Source organism: Curcuma longa, unplaced genomic scaffold (assembly GCF_044706935.1).
Source record: "Curcuma longa cultivar G26 ecotype Majalengka, Jawa Barat unplaced genomic scaffold, ITB_CL_G26_1.1 utg18532_np1212_1030455_RagTag, whole genome shotgun sequence".
In the NCBI taxonomy this organism is placed as follows: domain Eukaryota; kingdom Viridiplantae; phylum Streptophyta; class Magnoliopsida; order Zingiberales; family Zingiberaceae; genus Curcuma; species Curcuma longa.
This window is the reverse complement of record NW_027435598.1, coordinates 629,852-644,328: the sequence shown is the minus strand read 5'-3', so window position 1 is coordinate 644,328 and position 14,477 is coordinate 629,852. Positions and strand designations below refer to the sequence as shown.

At 44.0% G+C, this 14,477-nt stretch overlaps 4 protein-coding genes across 4 annotated transcripts; 1 reads left to right on the top strand and 3 right to left on the bottom strand.

The window, feature by feature from the left end:
• Positions 1-59: 59 nt before the first annotated feature.
• On the bottom strand, positions 60-1,736 carry LOC141819828 (protein IQ-DOMAIN 22-like). Its single transcript, XM_074707086.1, has 3 exons — positions 1,374-1,736; positions 749-1,036; positions 60-680 (listed from the first exon to the last, which is right to left on the bottom strand). The coding sequence occupies exons 1-3, from the start codon at positions 1,734-1,736 to the stop codon at positions 60-62; spliced, it is 1,272 nt and encodes a 423-aa protein (XP_074563187.1).
• A 3,815-nt stretch (positions 1,737-5,551) lies between these two features.
• Positions 5,552-6,409, top strand: LOC141819830 (growth-regulating factor 12-like). Its single transcript, XM_074707088.1, has 3 exons — positions 5,552-5,660; positions 5,728-5,991; positions 6,132-6,409. Exons 1-3 carry the CDS (start codon positions 5,552-5,554, stop codon positions 6,407-6,409), a joined length of 651 nt encoding a protein of 216 aa, XP_074563189.1.
• Positions 6,410-7,291: 882 nt separating this feature from the next.
• LOC141819829 (Golgi apparatus membrane protein TVP38-like) lies at positions 7,292-10,876 on the bottom strand. Its single transcript, XM_074707087.1, has 4 exons — positions 10,400-10,876; positions 8,481-8,717; positions 8,178-8,395; positions 7,292-7,684 (listed from the first exon to the last, which is right to left on the bottom strand). Exons 1-4 carry the CDS (start codon positions 10,625-10,627, stop codon positions 7,513-7,515), a joined length of 855 nt encoding a protein of 284 aa, XP_074563188.1. The 5' UTR covers positions 10,628-10,876; the 3' UTR covers positions 7,292-7,512.
• Positions 10,877-11,568: 692 nt separating this feature from the next.
• On the bottom strand, positions 11,569-14,059 carry LOC141819832 (ribosome production factor 2 homolog). The gene is made up of 7 exons (XM_074707089.1): positions 13,978-14,059; positions 13,727-13,806; positions 13,444-13,647; positions 12,644-12,889; positions 12,319-12,561; positions 12,042-12,107; positions 11,569-11,956 (listed from the first exon to the last, which is right to left on the bottom strand). Exons 2-7 carry the CDS (start codon positions 13,799-13,801, stop codon positions 11,837-11,839), a joined length of 954 nt encoding a protein of 317 aa, XP_074563190.1. The 5' UTR covers positions 13,802-13,806; positions 13,978-14,059; the 3' UTR covers positions 11,569-11,836.
• Between the last annotated feature and the right edge of the window lie 418 nt (positions 14,060-14,477).

Genomic DNA, 14,477 nt, shown 5'->3' with positions numbered 1-14,477 from the left:
CTAACTCGATCGTGATCTATGAGATCATCGATACGATGTTAGTTTCAGTTTCAGCTTCATCAAATTCTTAGTGGCATCCCTAATCTATCCAATCTTCCTGATCCTGGATATGCCCTGTTGGTAAATTTAGCATGCAACGAAGGAGGAGGAGGAGGAGGAGGACCACTTCGCTGCTGAACCAACAATGGCGGAAACTGCCCTCCTACATGAGCCGACGACCTCTTCCCCACCAGCCCCTGCTTCTCGGCGTCCAGCCTCTGCCTCGGCGCGCTCTGCGACCGCAGTTTCGCCCTTGACGACTCCGTCTTCGCCATGTAGTTCGGGCGGTAGTCCACGCAGCCGCTCCACAAGCTCTGAGCGTCGCCTTCGTCATCGACCTTCTTCCCGCCGCTCCCATAGAGAGACGACGCTCCGTAATACAAGAACGAGCTCTCGCCCGAGGAGTCCTTCGACGGCGAGGCGAGGACGGCGGGGAAGCTCCGGGTATTGCAGGAGGAGGAGTGATAGTAGCGGTGGTGGTTGCTCATCTCGCGGCTGCGGGCGAAGCTCCCTAGGTCGACTTCCAGTATCTTGGAGTCCTTGTCGTCGTCGGCCGGAGAGAAATTTGTGGCCTTTCTAGCGGCGGCGTGGTCGTCGTCCCACCAAGATGCTCTGTCCACTTCCATTCTCGACGAATTCATCTACAGAGATCGGAGTGAATTTACCTAAAAATTTGATCTTTGAGGAATCATAGCCGAGATTTACTCACCTTGAGAGTGAAATATCTATTGGAGGAGGCGATCGGTCGAATAGCTCGTTCATAATTTTCATTAGTTGCAGGATTTGGAGAACAGAGGGCGGCGCGAGGAAGGAAAGCTTTCGCCGGCAGTCGGCTCCTCGCCGAGCTTAGAATTCGACACGCCCGGGCGCGCGCCTGGACGCGCAAGAGCGCCTGCATGCACCTGAGAGTCTCCGCGGCCCGCTTCCTGACGAAGTTGCCGCGGACCAAAGCCTGGAGCTTCACCAGTCCCCTCAACGCCTTGAGAGCTCGCCTCGCCTGCAATTCACAAAACTAGCAACGAATCAATGAACTGAAAGTGAGAGACAATGGAACGTAGTGCATGGAAGAAAGCAATTAAAGGCAAGGTGGAAACTGGGAAAACGTCTTTTTGTGGTCGGAGAAAAGATGGAAACTTTGAAGTGACAGGTTCTACTGCAAGCTCTGCATTCCCAGTGAGTCCTCTGTCGCTTCGAAATCCAAGATCCAATTAAGGGAATCGAGAAAAGATGCAATTTTTGTTTCAAAAACTTTTACCCTAATTTCCCCGGCGGAAGGAAGTCAATGGAAGGTGCAAAATTGAAGCTTGTTATGGGAATTAGGGCAGAAGGCTAACCAAGTAACCCCGGAATGTGGACTGGATCTTCACTGCCGCCGCCCATTCCTCCTCCAGGTTCCGCTCAGTCCTCCCGCCACTCGCCGTCAGCCTGACCACCACCGCGGCCGCCTGTGCAGCGGCGACCGCGGCCTCCGCCGCCGCCGCAGTAGCCGCCGCCACGGCGATCGCACGCTTGCTGCGCTCCTTCTCGTCCTCTGACGACAGGGGAAGCCGGAGCTCGTCGCGGTGAAGCTGTTGCTGGTGGTGGTGCTTCTCCCGGTACGACTTCCCGGAGCCCAACAGCTTCTTCACCGACGGTGGGTCACCCGCCTTCTTGCCACCCAGCAGAAGCCCCCGGATCCACCTCGCCGCGCGGCCCATCACCATTCTTCCGACGATTTCGCAATCCACCGGAGCGGTGGCAGTTTATATAGCACATCTGATTTGGTCGTGACTTAAGCCGTGGCGTTGTGATTGTACATAGGACACGAAGTGGGGGGCCGGCGCGAAGATGTGGAAGTACATAAATGCCCCTAAAGAGTCTGCGTAATTTCATTCGGTGCGTCCTCCGTACTACTACCACGCATGAAGCTGACGCTGCTGCGGGATGGCAGTGACAGGCGGTTGTGGACCGTTGGATCTGCAATCGTGGCCTACGATGGACTCCCACCGCTGACGGAGAGAACGGCGCCGTCACAGACGGTGCGTGTTTTGTCGTCGAGTAGGAGATGGAGATGGCAGATGACAGATGACAGATGCAGATGGCAGATGGAGCGCAGCTGCGCTGTTGGATTCACCTTCGGGTCGGCTGGCCAGCCGGCCGGCCGGATGGATCAAACCGTGGTTCGTTCGCCTGAACCGCTTGTTGAGCTTTTTCTCTCTCTCTCTCTGATGTCTTGTGTCCATAAGAACTGGTTCGCTGACTCCATGCCACCAAAAATGCAAAACAAGCTGTTATTTTGAAACTTCGAGAAAAGAAATTATGAAAATTTCAAGTCCAAAGAAGTAACCATGGATTTGGAAGATTCAATGCAACAGATGACTAAAACATATTCAGCAACCTCTCGTGGTGCTATGACTTTGAGTATTCTTGTTATCTAGTCCAGGCTCAATCTCCAAGAGCTGACAAATATAGCAAAACAGATAGCTAATGCTTTTCTGAAAGCCAAGGTAAATGATAAATGTCGATCAGTCTATGTTCAATTCAAACTTCATCATGCAGTATAAGATGGATAGATTTCTATAATTCAGTTTCTGTGACTTTCCATAAAATGGGAGATTTCTAGCTGCCAAGAGCTTGGTCTTATTTCTCCAAAACTTTCTTTTTCATCTTGCAGGAATGACCCTGTCTGCTCTTTTCTTTCACTTACAGGTTTTAGTTTCATATCTTCTGATGGATGCAGGAACTGAGTTGGGGCTTCTACTGGCTGAAGGGGCTATTTCGATGCTAGTGCAGCCAGTAATGAGAGTGGCTGGTGTTCCAGAAAGGATAGATAGAACCTGGATTAAGGCAGTTGCAGACAAGTTTCTATACGCGACTGAAGTCAAAATACACAAGGATATTTGTAACATCTCGTCAAGGTATTCAGATATTTTGTAATCATCTTTTGACTCTTTCAATTCCCCTTGAATCATCCTTGACTTTGTCTAAACAAGGGTTGACATAGAATGAGTTCCTGTAATGAAGAAAAATAACTTGTTAAAAGAATGGAGTATTTCAGGAAGTTTGAATTTTCTGGCCGCCACAATCCATTGCACCTCAAGCCCTCACGGCGGCGGCAGACACGGCGGACGGACGAAGAGACCGACGAACTGTTTGTCAGTTGACGTTTTCGGCTTTAATTACAAGAATAGCAGTCTTTTGGTTTGACGGCGGTGGAGGAGGAGAGCAGCAGGAAAAGCCAGCGTGTTAGTTAACGCCGTGAAAGGTGTAATAGGGTGGATCCTAAGTAGTCCTATGTGACAGTAAGACTGCGTTTGGTTTCAAAGACAGGGATGCAAATACAGAGACAGAAATAGGATTTCTGTCTCCGCCCCCGTTTGATTTTGAGATACAGAGACAGAAATAGGATTTTTGTCTCCGTCTCAGATAGAATTTCTGTCCACTATCAAACTGGGGACACTGAAATGGAGACGGAGACAGAATTTCTACTCATCTCCGCTTCCGGCACCGTCACGCCGCCGTCCGGTTACCGCCGGCCGTCGGGCCGGGCGCGTTGGACACGCAGTTCGCCGGCGCTCCGGTCGGTGCCGGATTCCGACCGGATTGTGGCGGAAATCCGACCGGAATCCAACCAAAAACAGAGCCCTGCGCGCCTCAGCCACTGTCTCTGTATTACCAAAATCAAACACGATACAGAGACCATTGTAAATGCGTCCCTATCTCTACTGTCTTTGTATTTCTGTATTTCTGTCTCTGTATTTCAGAAAATCGATCGACGTGGTAAATTAGAGAGTCAATAATAAATCTTAAGTGAATTAGTTCGATTGTACCGATCTCGATCATCTTGATATTCTTATCTCAACCCTTCTGGCTTAGATCATTTTGGTCACTCGACCCACATCTTGGCCATTTTCACCATCTCGGTTACTCGATCAGTCCGATCTTAATAAGTTCGATCACTTAACCCACGTCTCGATCTTCCTCACTATCTTGGTCACTCGGTCTATCTCTCGGCCAGTCTGACCTCGACAAACTCGATCACTTGGTCCGTTTCATGGCTAGTCCGACCTCGACAAGGTCAGTCACCCCGCCTATTTCTCGGTCAATCTGACCTCGACAAACTCGGTCACCCCGTCCATTTCTTGGCTAGTCCGACCTCGATAAGGTCAGTCACCCTGCCCATTTCTTGATCAGTCCGACCTCGACAAACTCGGTCACTCGGTCCATTTTCTGAGCCAGTGCAACCTCGACAAGATCGATCACTCGATTCGTCTCTAAGTCAGCCCGATCTTGACAAGCTTGATCACTCGGCTCATCTCTCGGCCAATCTGACCTCGCCAAGCTAGGTCGCTCTCTCGGCCATTCCGACCTCGACAAATTTGATCATTCAGCCTACCTCTCGGGCCTCCTAACCGTGACAAGCTTGGTCACTTGGTTCTCGCCCCGACTTTGACTTGGTTTCATTCCTTCTCGGACATTCCAAGTTTAGAAGGCAACAAAAACTCTCAAACGGGTTAGCTCTGCCAAAGGATCAGGACAGTTACGAGGTTGTCAGTCCTAGTCCCCTAGATCCCCTTGCGTCCGCACTTATAATCGGAAGGTAAGAATAATTAGCACTGTCGAGTCATACGACAATTACAAGGTTGTCAGAATTGATCTCCTGGATACCATATATATTTGGGTCATTTGATAGTGGTTGTCAAAATCTGTCCCCTCTATCACGACAAGGATCTGCCTCATGCCAATATGGAGATTTTTTTTTTGTAAGTATATAATCTCTTTCGCATGTATGAAAATTTTCTCTCGAATTCTCAACTACTTCATACACAGTTCTTCGAATATTGGAGTAGTCTGCTGGAAATTTTTGACACCTTGTTAATTCATTCATTCAACTCCCTCTTTAGGTCCCTTCATTAGCGAGAGTGATCACGCGTGAGATGGTAAATTTTTGACCGATGATTTAACCGTCCACACGACATACAACCAGAACGGTTGTTACAGGAATTTCGGCCTGCGCCGCTGGTGGCGGAGAAGCAGAAGTGGTAGATGTGAGGATCGGGATTGAACCTGGCGACGTCAGTGATCGGTTTCGGGATGAGCGCCACCGCGCCGCCTTCTCTGCGGCCGCGTCCATGTATAATAAGAACATTTGAACATGTTGCTTAACGTTAAAATTCTGTAAAATAAATTAATAATTTTCTACTGTGCCAAACAGTTCGAAAACAAATCCGGATCCGAAACGTGCGAATAAACGGTCGAAAATGGATCCTAATTAGATCGCGCAAACTAATTCGAAGGGAATAATAATAAATTGGCAATGCTCCCACCCGTCGGCCGACGCGTAGTTCTCATCCGCCCTCTCCCCTGCAACGTACACGCGTGACATGTCATGCATCGGCCTTCGCACCCGCTGACATTTGTCAGACGACTCCTCTGTCTCCTCGCCGGCGCCACACTTTAATAACACCGCACGCCGTCACGCTCCTCCATTTTCAATCCCCAACGCTGTCGACGAGACCGAGCGGAGGCAATCATGGCGCCGGAGCGGGACGAAGCTGACTCCTCCGCGAGGCCGCCGTATCAAAATCAGAGCCTCCTCTCGCCGCCGCGCAAGCTCCCCCGCTTCGCCTCCGACGAAGCAGGTACTCCTCGCCCGCCACGTGTTCGACCGGAGTTGGGTGACGTAATTGGTATTCCTGTCTGCTTCAGGACTGGTGACGATGGCGGCGCCGTCGCCCTTGGTGCTGGGTTTAGGCCTCGAGCTCGGTCGAGGAGGCCCCACCGACGCGTCGAAGCCGCCGGCCTTCACCTTCATGCAGTTGCAAGAGCTGGAGCACCAGGCACTCATCTTCAAGTACATGGCCGCCGGCCTCCCTGTCCCCCTCCATCTCGTCCTACCCATTTGGAAGAGCGTCGCCGCCTCATCTTTCGTCCACTGCCATTACCCCTCTCGTTTGTTCCCATCAATCCTCTGTTTCGTTCTTTGTTTAAGAAAAGAATAATGCAATTAACAATGCCCCCTGTTTCGATCGATCACTTGTTTTTTTTTTTTGTTAAGAAAAAAAATCAAATTGTTTTGGATTAATTCGTTCGGTTGTGGACTTGTGTGGCAGTGATGGGGTACGGGAGCTTCTTCTTGGACTACCGGAACAACATGGAGCCGGAGCCGGGGCGGTGCAGGCGGACGGACGGCAAGAAGTGGCGGTGCTCCAGAGACGTCGTCCCCGACCAGAAGTACTGCGAACGACACATGCACCGCGGCCGCAACCGTTCAAGAAAGCCCGTGGAAACCGCCGGTGCCGCCGCCGCCGCCGCCACATCCACGCAGCTTTCCATTTCCATTCCATCCACTTTCTCATCCCCCAACTCCACCATTAGCAACTGTCTGTGAACTTCATTGGAAGCAGGGAGGTCAGTTAGAGGTCATCTTTTTTGCTTCTCTCAAGGTAACGAGAGAGATGGAAACGGACTGGACCAGGTGCAGGACCACCACCGCTGCTGCTGTAGCTGCAATGGAGAGTGAGTGAGTGAGTGAGTGAGTAAGATGGAGTGAGGGACAGCTCAGAGTTGTGCGTCTCTGCGATGGCAAATCAATTCGCGGCTCTGACATCGTCAGAGGACGGTGCTGCTGGTGGCAGCTTTTTGGTTTGCTTTCGTTATTTGTAGTCTGTGGGTGTAGACTGGACATGAGAACTGAGCTCCCTCCCATCGCTGTGCTTCTTCATGTTTCTCTGTTTTAGAAGAAAAAAAAAAGTTGAAGTTAATGGAAGAGATTAGGAGATGTTGTTTTAGAAGGAAGTCAAGTTTCATGTGCTGGTGTTCCTGGTGGTTTGTTATCAAAGACCATGGACACGGATACGCTCAGTGGAGAGAAGAAGGTTTAAGTTATCAAATTATTACTGTGAACTACACTTGTAAACTACATTGCGGGATGGAGGTATCGAATGCCCGGACTTGTAAATTGTTGGGTTATTGCGGGGTGGGCGTTGGATGTATGTGGGAGTGGAGACAACTCCTGCACTGCTGAATCCGAACGATATCAGATCACCAGAAACAATGGAATCTTTCTTCCCTAACATGAATTGAGGTGTCCATGATGTCGGGTCACCCATAATCAATATTTAATAAATAACAAAAAATAATATATTTTCTCTAAAAAGAAAAAATATTTCGCACACTTAGCAACATCATTTTCCAAAACATCCTATTAATCATAGTTACAATTAATGAATACGTCTTAACAAAGAGGTGTACAATTAGCAAATGGCAATGGTTCTCAAGAGATACAACAAATCAAGTATGGATCTGTAAATTCTGCAATAGTTTGAGCAGTAGTAATGGAAATGCAATGTAAAACGACCCTATTTGATTTCTTTGTAGTTAGCCCGGACGAGACATTGTTCAGATGAATGAAATCAATGCCCTTGGAAGACAATATGTAACGGCAACACGGAAGGAAGAGGTTTGTGTTTCACTGACTAACCGAGTTCGTCTTCAGAGTTCGTCTTCAGCCTGAAGAGTCTGAAGAGTTCTCTTGGCATGGATAGTAATAGCTGTGGTAGCCGCTGCTGCAACACAAAACCCAATCACATCATAGATGATCTGCTGCATTGAAAGGAAGACTCCAGTGCTTGTAGCATCCGCTAAGCTTCCAATCAGTCTACCGCTGATCTCATATGTCATTTAACAATGAGAAAGAAAACTGTTAATGTAGTCCATTTGAATGTTTTGATGAAAACATTACTGTATAAGAATCGTGCACGAGGATATTTTGTTTGAAACATTGTTCTGGGGATAACTTAGGACTGTTAGCCTTCATTGTAATGAATAATAAAGGACACATTTTTCTTCAAGATATTAATGAAGGACAATCCGAATTCTAACTGATGTGATACGATGATAATAATTTTGTAGTGGCACGGCATTAGCAAACATAAAGAATGGTGGAATGAAGAATTCAAGTCTAGATCATGAAGCATGTGTTGCAGGGTAACTGATTCTTGTAAATATGAAACCACATAATATACCAACAGAAAATGATTATGCATTGGAAAGAACAGAGCAGCAATGGGGGTAAAATGGATGATATATCTCAGATAGACAGGCAGTTCAACTAGAGCAACTTATTCAGAACTTCGAAGCATGAAGAGTTTAACAACCTGTAAATTGTTATGAAGATCTCGTGCACAGTTCCTACAGCTGAACCAGATATATATGGGCCATACTTAATATTTGCAGCAACAGCTGCATAATTAAATATAAGATATGGGAACGGTGAAATCCTGAGCAAAACAACAGCTCGAAATTGATGAAACCAATCTCCTTCACAGGCTAATCTTACAATGGCTGATTTCTTGGGCCATTTCTCCAACCATCTCTGCGGAATCAAGGATCAGATTTACCAAAAAAATAGTCTGAAAATTAAGCATGGGAAAAAGGAATGAGAAGAAATAGGGACTAACATGTAGATCACGGCGAAAAAATGATCCGACAAAAAAAGGCAGTGACATGCCTATAAGGCTCCCAGCCATAATTAGCAGAAAGCCATAACCATAGCCAAAAGTCATCCCAGCTATCCACATGCAAGGTGATGAAGGCAACAAGATGGTTGGAAACATGGCGATAGAAGCAAAAAGTAACAGCACAAGGATAGGTCTACTGAATGTTCTTGTTTCCCAGTTCAATACAGGTACAACTACCTGCAAAATGAAAACCATCTACCACTCTATGATAGGAAGAATTGGGTGGAAAAGGGCTCAAAATAGAGGCTTACAGAAAATAGCTCAGAGATATTTTCTTCTACTGTAGTTGGGCAAAAAAAAAACAACTCTCAGCATGTATTAAAATGGAATAGATTTTGCAGTTAGCTACAAGTGCACTCAGTAATTTAGAGATCAAATAAAAGCAAGATGACATCTCCTGTCAGCTATGTTTGTCCTTGGCAAGAAACCAGACACCCACTTAGAGGGTAAACAGTTTGATGGCTAGCTTAGAAATTATCCTAAAGAATCAATTAAACTGAATATTAAATCTCAATATACCATGATGGATGTGAAAACTATAGATCCCTAGTTCTCTCACAATGTTACACAGCAATCACAATGAAGACATTTTTAAATTCCCAAAAACAATGCAGATATATACCAATGATGGATGTAAGTACATCTCACAAAAGTAGCACATGTAGCTAATGCGAATTAAATAACAATTTTGAACTACCAAAACTCTTGATCATTAACTTACTAACAAATCAACACAAGCATGAATCAAAAGAAAAGACTACCAAGCTTAATACGTTTGATTCCCTTTTTACACATCCAAGTATCTAACTAACCCAGACCAACAAAAACATTCCTCATAGGACATAAGAACAAGATGCTTTTGGCAAATTAGAAGATGAAATATATTTTATATAAAATTTCTTCAACTAAAGTGAAGCCAATCAAGCTTCTTGAGTCAGTAATGTTTTACAGGAATCCCTGAAAGTTACAGAGTGCAAATATTGTCACTAAATATTCATTAGCAATCTCTCCTGATTGATAGCTGATGATGTTGGCTATCTTTCAGCAAACATGGGGCAATTCAGCACCCATCAGCATGCCCACATTACACCAGATGAGAAGCATATGTGACTAGAAAAGCTAGCATAGACAGGACAATCACCATAAATACTGTGCCAAACATCAGAGAAAAATAAGCTTGTTACAGTGCACCGTATTTAATCTATTAGTCCTGCCTTTCATATGCTTACCTAGCTATGCATAAACTCTATGCAAGGTTAATCTCATAAATTTTTAATTTCATTATGGCATTTTTAAATCTCTAAAGGAGGGAAAAACTAGTGATGGGATGTTAATATTGTTTGGTACTCAGGCAGTCAAGAAAGAGCTGAACAGGATCAATGGTACAAGAACGAAAATTCTATTAGAGAATATGTAAGTCAGCTGTGACCTAAATTACATCAAAAACAATTAACAACTTGCAATAGTTAAATGGATACATATTGGTCAAGAATTATGTCCAATCAGAAGATAATTGCATCCTAAAAGAATTTGTTCAACTACGAGAAGACAAATTAACTGTGATGATCATTTTCAGTCGACAGAAATCTAATTGAAGATTGAATATGACTACCTTAATAATCCAGCTAACGAACATTGCGCTTCAGTTTCTTTAATCAGAATATAGCAACAACGATCTCATCAAAACACATACAGATTGCTTAGGCAAAGATAAAAGAATTTGAAATCGTATGAGATGGGGAAGATGCTGTAGTAAAATTTTCCCCTTTTAAACATTCATGTATTCTTTTATTCACTAGGATAAGCTCTAAAAATCAGAAAATTGGATAATCAGCATCCCAAAAAGAAGAAGAGGAAACCTTTCGGATGATCAAGGGGCCGACGAAGATGACGAGAGGCGCGGCGGCGGCACACAAAAAAACACACAAGAGAACCACCATCAGCCACCACCATATTAAACTCCACTTCCTTCGACGGCAATAGGCCTCACCGTCACCCAATGCGACGTAATCCCTATTCGCATCCTCCGTCCCCAGCCTCGTCACCAGGACGACGATGCCCTCAGCGTCCTGCGCCTGATAGGTCATCAAGCCACAACGAACCGATCAAAAAAACATCAAAGACTGCAAGGAACAATGAACCAGCGGCATCAGTCTGCAGATTTCCCAACAAAGAAAGCACAGGAAGGCGGCGACGGTGACAGATTGGAAAGGCAGAGAAAACGGCTGCCGGCCCCTGGATTCCACTCACGGAAGCGTGAATGCTTCGACTTCGGATCGTAACCCTAACAATTTGGGCGAGGAAGGAGAACACACTATCAACGATGGTGGAAGCGAGGAACAGCGCACGAAGTCACTGACTATCAAACTAAACTGCTGCCTTGAAGCACAATTTAGTGCCTTTCCCATTACATAATTCTGCACGAACATAATGACCCATTAGTATACCCCGCCTTAAAATTCAGTATCGCCCAAACTGTACGGCTAAAGATATGTCAGGGTATGAAAATCGGGTTCACGTAGGTGCCGTATTGGACATTGGATTGGCTGATATGGAAGTAGTATCTGAGGCTGACGAATCTACCCAAAAAATTACCCTCAAGATCATTGGTGAGATAACTTGGAGCCCGCAAAATTACGGTTTCATAGATACCAGATAGGAGGACCGGCGAGACGACGGGAAGAGGTGGGACCCGAATTAGCTTTTGGGCATGGGCTCATATCAAAGGATATTGCTTGCCGTTGTGTTTTCATTTTCAAGATCATTTAAAATGACCATTTTTAAAACGATTCTATTTCAAAAAATAAAATAAAATCAAATATTTATTTTACAAAATTAGCAAACCTTTCATTTTGTTTTTAATGAAAGAGAGATAGTGGTCGGTCTTTTGATATTGGAAAAATGGATCATACCTTACACTTTATGTTTCGCACTATCTTATTCTGAATCCATTGATCTCATTCCCTTCCATTTCATCAAAGTTCAATCTTTCAAATTTGGAATGGTGTGACAAGATCCAAAGAGATGATTAAAACACAAACAAAAACAATTTATCCAAAATTCAAACTTGCGGATTGTTCTTGTCGTACAACATAAAATTCATCATAGATAAAATGCTCAAATCTCTACGCACTACATCGCTCCACAGAGATCAGACTTTGGTTGTAAATGCCATTCGTCTATATAGCAATCAAAGATACCAGTATGATTTGGACCGAAGTAATACTTTTTCAACACAATTCTAAAGATAGTTGTTATCCTTCAACAAGCATCTATGGTTGCCAGTCAACTTCTGATCATTCTGAACTTGTCTTTTGTTTCTTTGCTTCATTTTCTCCAGCGCGTTTTGATTTCTTAGCCTCACGTCGTTCCCTCTTCAAGCCCTTAATGTCATTTGATAGTGGAATGCTACCAGCCTTTAACGCGAAAAAGATTCAATCCATTATTGATGACAATCACTAACTTGAAGCCCGAACGAACAGAGACAACGAAGATACCAACCTTTTGGTCTGGAATGTAGATTCTGCCAATCTTACCCTGGACTATATCACTACTTACATTTTTGATCTGCAAGAAGAAATAGCCGCAATAATCAGATATTTAATATAAAGCAATGATCCAGGAGCACACTCTACGGTGAAGACTATTATGATCATGAAAAGGTGCTTCTCAAAAACTTAACAACAGCTATCAAGTGTCATTCAGACGATAGAAAGATTACATTCTGCAAAAATACAATCAGAACATATAAAAATCTTGGGACCAAGGCAGTACTAACCTTCTTTTTCGGCTGATCAGAAATGGTCTTCATTGCCTCTTTCTTTACGCTGTCATTAGGAAGTCGGTGCCGCCGAATCACCAAATCCATGGATGGTCCAACCTCAACTAGTTCCATCCTAGGAACCAGAGTGCCAGATTTTTTTAGCCGAAGAGCGCAGTGGGTGAAAAAAACTGTAGTTGGAGAAACAGCTGTGCATACAAACACATGATCTATGCCTGCAAGATTTAGGTTTTCCACAACCTGCACTATCCGGTATGAAAGGTTATTTATCCCGAAGAAATGCAATGACATGTATGTAAAATAGTGTGATAAGGAAAACAACCTCGCCTCTGAAGAGGTCAAGCAAGACTTCCTTCAAGTGTTTCAACTCTTCAACACTTTCGAATCCTTCCCCTATGAAAGCAAAGAATGGCTTTGAACCGATTCGAGGAGTTAATTTCTTGTCATACTCAAAGGTTTCTGTTGATTTGAAGTTATCCACTCCAACTTCAACAAGGTCATAAATATGATGATCAAACATTCGCCCCAAAACTAGATTGTTTGGTCTTTTCTTAGAATGAGAACCAAACTGCAAAACCGAATTATGAAAGTTGATTAAAGTAATGTAATAAAACTTCAACCATCTAAAGTCTAAGAGAATGCAAACGCATAGTGCTTTGTATACACTTTCCAGGGCTAAAATTTGATACTTTAAACTTTAAACTATTTCACATTAAACAACACAAAAGATGCACATGTTAGATATAAAGGAGCATCAGACATACGAATTTTCTCTCAGTATAATATTGTACCTATAGGCTCCTTAATTTTTTGAAGTAAATCTTTTGATTTTAGTCAGGAAATTAGTAGTAAAAGGATGATAAATGAATGCTAGATTAGATACCAAGTCCAATATTCATAAAACAAGAACATTTTTGAAGAATTTCATCAAACAAAATTGATACGAAATTAATAGTGTATTTAACTAATGCAACAATCAATGCAAAAAAGGAGAAGAAAATGGAAATAAGAACTAGAACCAACAAACTTACTGAATCTTAAGCATAAGAAGACCAATTAATTTGGAGTCCAAAAATTAACAAAATGTAAACGGAAACAACATAGACGGAAGCCTTCACTAACCACAAAAAGACTGCAATCAGTTTTAAGAGAGAAAAATTCCAGAGAAGTCTCTCCGCCACTCTCAAAAGGTCTAATATTTTCATTCTTTTTAGTGTACTTCACCGCATTATCTCTCTTCATATGATAAATTTGCATTTGGACCGCGTTCACCACGCCACTTGTTTTCGTACCATGAAGTATGAGTGTCTTCTTAGCATTCTCGACCTGCAAAAGCATAGCATGTTAAAAACTCTACAAATCTAGCATCAACTTTCGTCTCACATCGGATTAGAAATTGCCTTACGATTTTAGATTTTAGAGCACGATCATCGAGCGCACGTTTTGCTCGTTGGGTCTTGGGGGTCTTTATCTTCAACATTATAGCTGCGGCAGAGATCAAAATTTTCCCCAATAAATCGAAGAAGGCACAAACTCATTAGGAGGAAAAGCAAAGATTTTCCCTTGTTAATAGGTGATTTATAGTCCTAAAATCGTTAGGAGGAGGCTGCTCATCGATCGAGAGACAGATAGACGGAAAGCATGAGAGGGTTTTACCGAGGAGGCGAGAGGCGGCGGAGGAGGAGGAGGAGGCGGAGGCGGCGCCGGCGCGAGGAGGGATCGAGGAAGAGGAAGGCCGGTTCGGTATTCCCGATTGGGAGACCGCACCCAAGGGTTTTCGTAGCACCGAAAATGCTGATCCGACGGTGGATATTAGAGAAGGTGCGATCGGATTGACCAAGTTTGACGTTTAAGCCCGATCCGGACAGGTCTTTAATGATCTGATCCGATCTATCGAACGCTTCACACTGCTTCTTCGATAAAAATGAACGGCCTCGATCAAGGAACTACAAAACCCTAATTAGCCGAATCTCTATTCGAAGCCCGTCACTATTTTTGCTAATTTTCTGTGGGAGGCAATATATAAAAAGATTAATAAGCAAAAATTAAAAAGATGAATTACAATCGCAATTAAACAAATTCATCCATGGATTATTTTTAAAAAAAATTGTTTACTTTCTCATCACAATGCATAAAATAATATTATATTTATTATT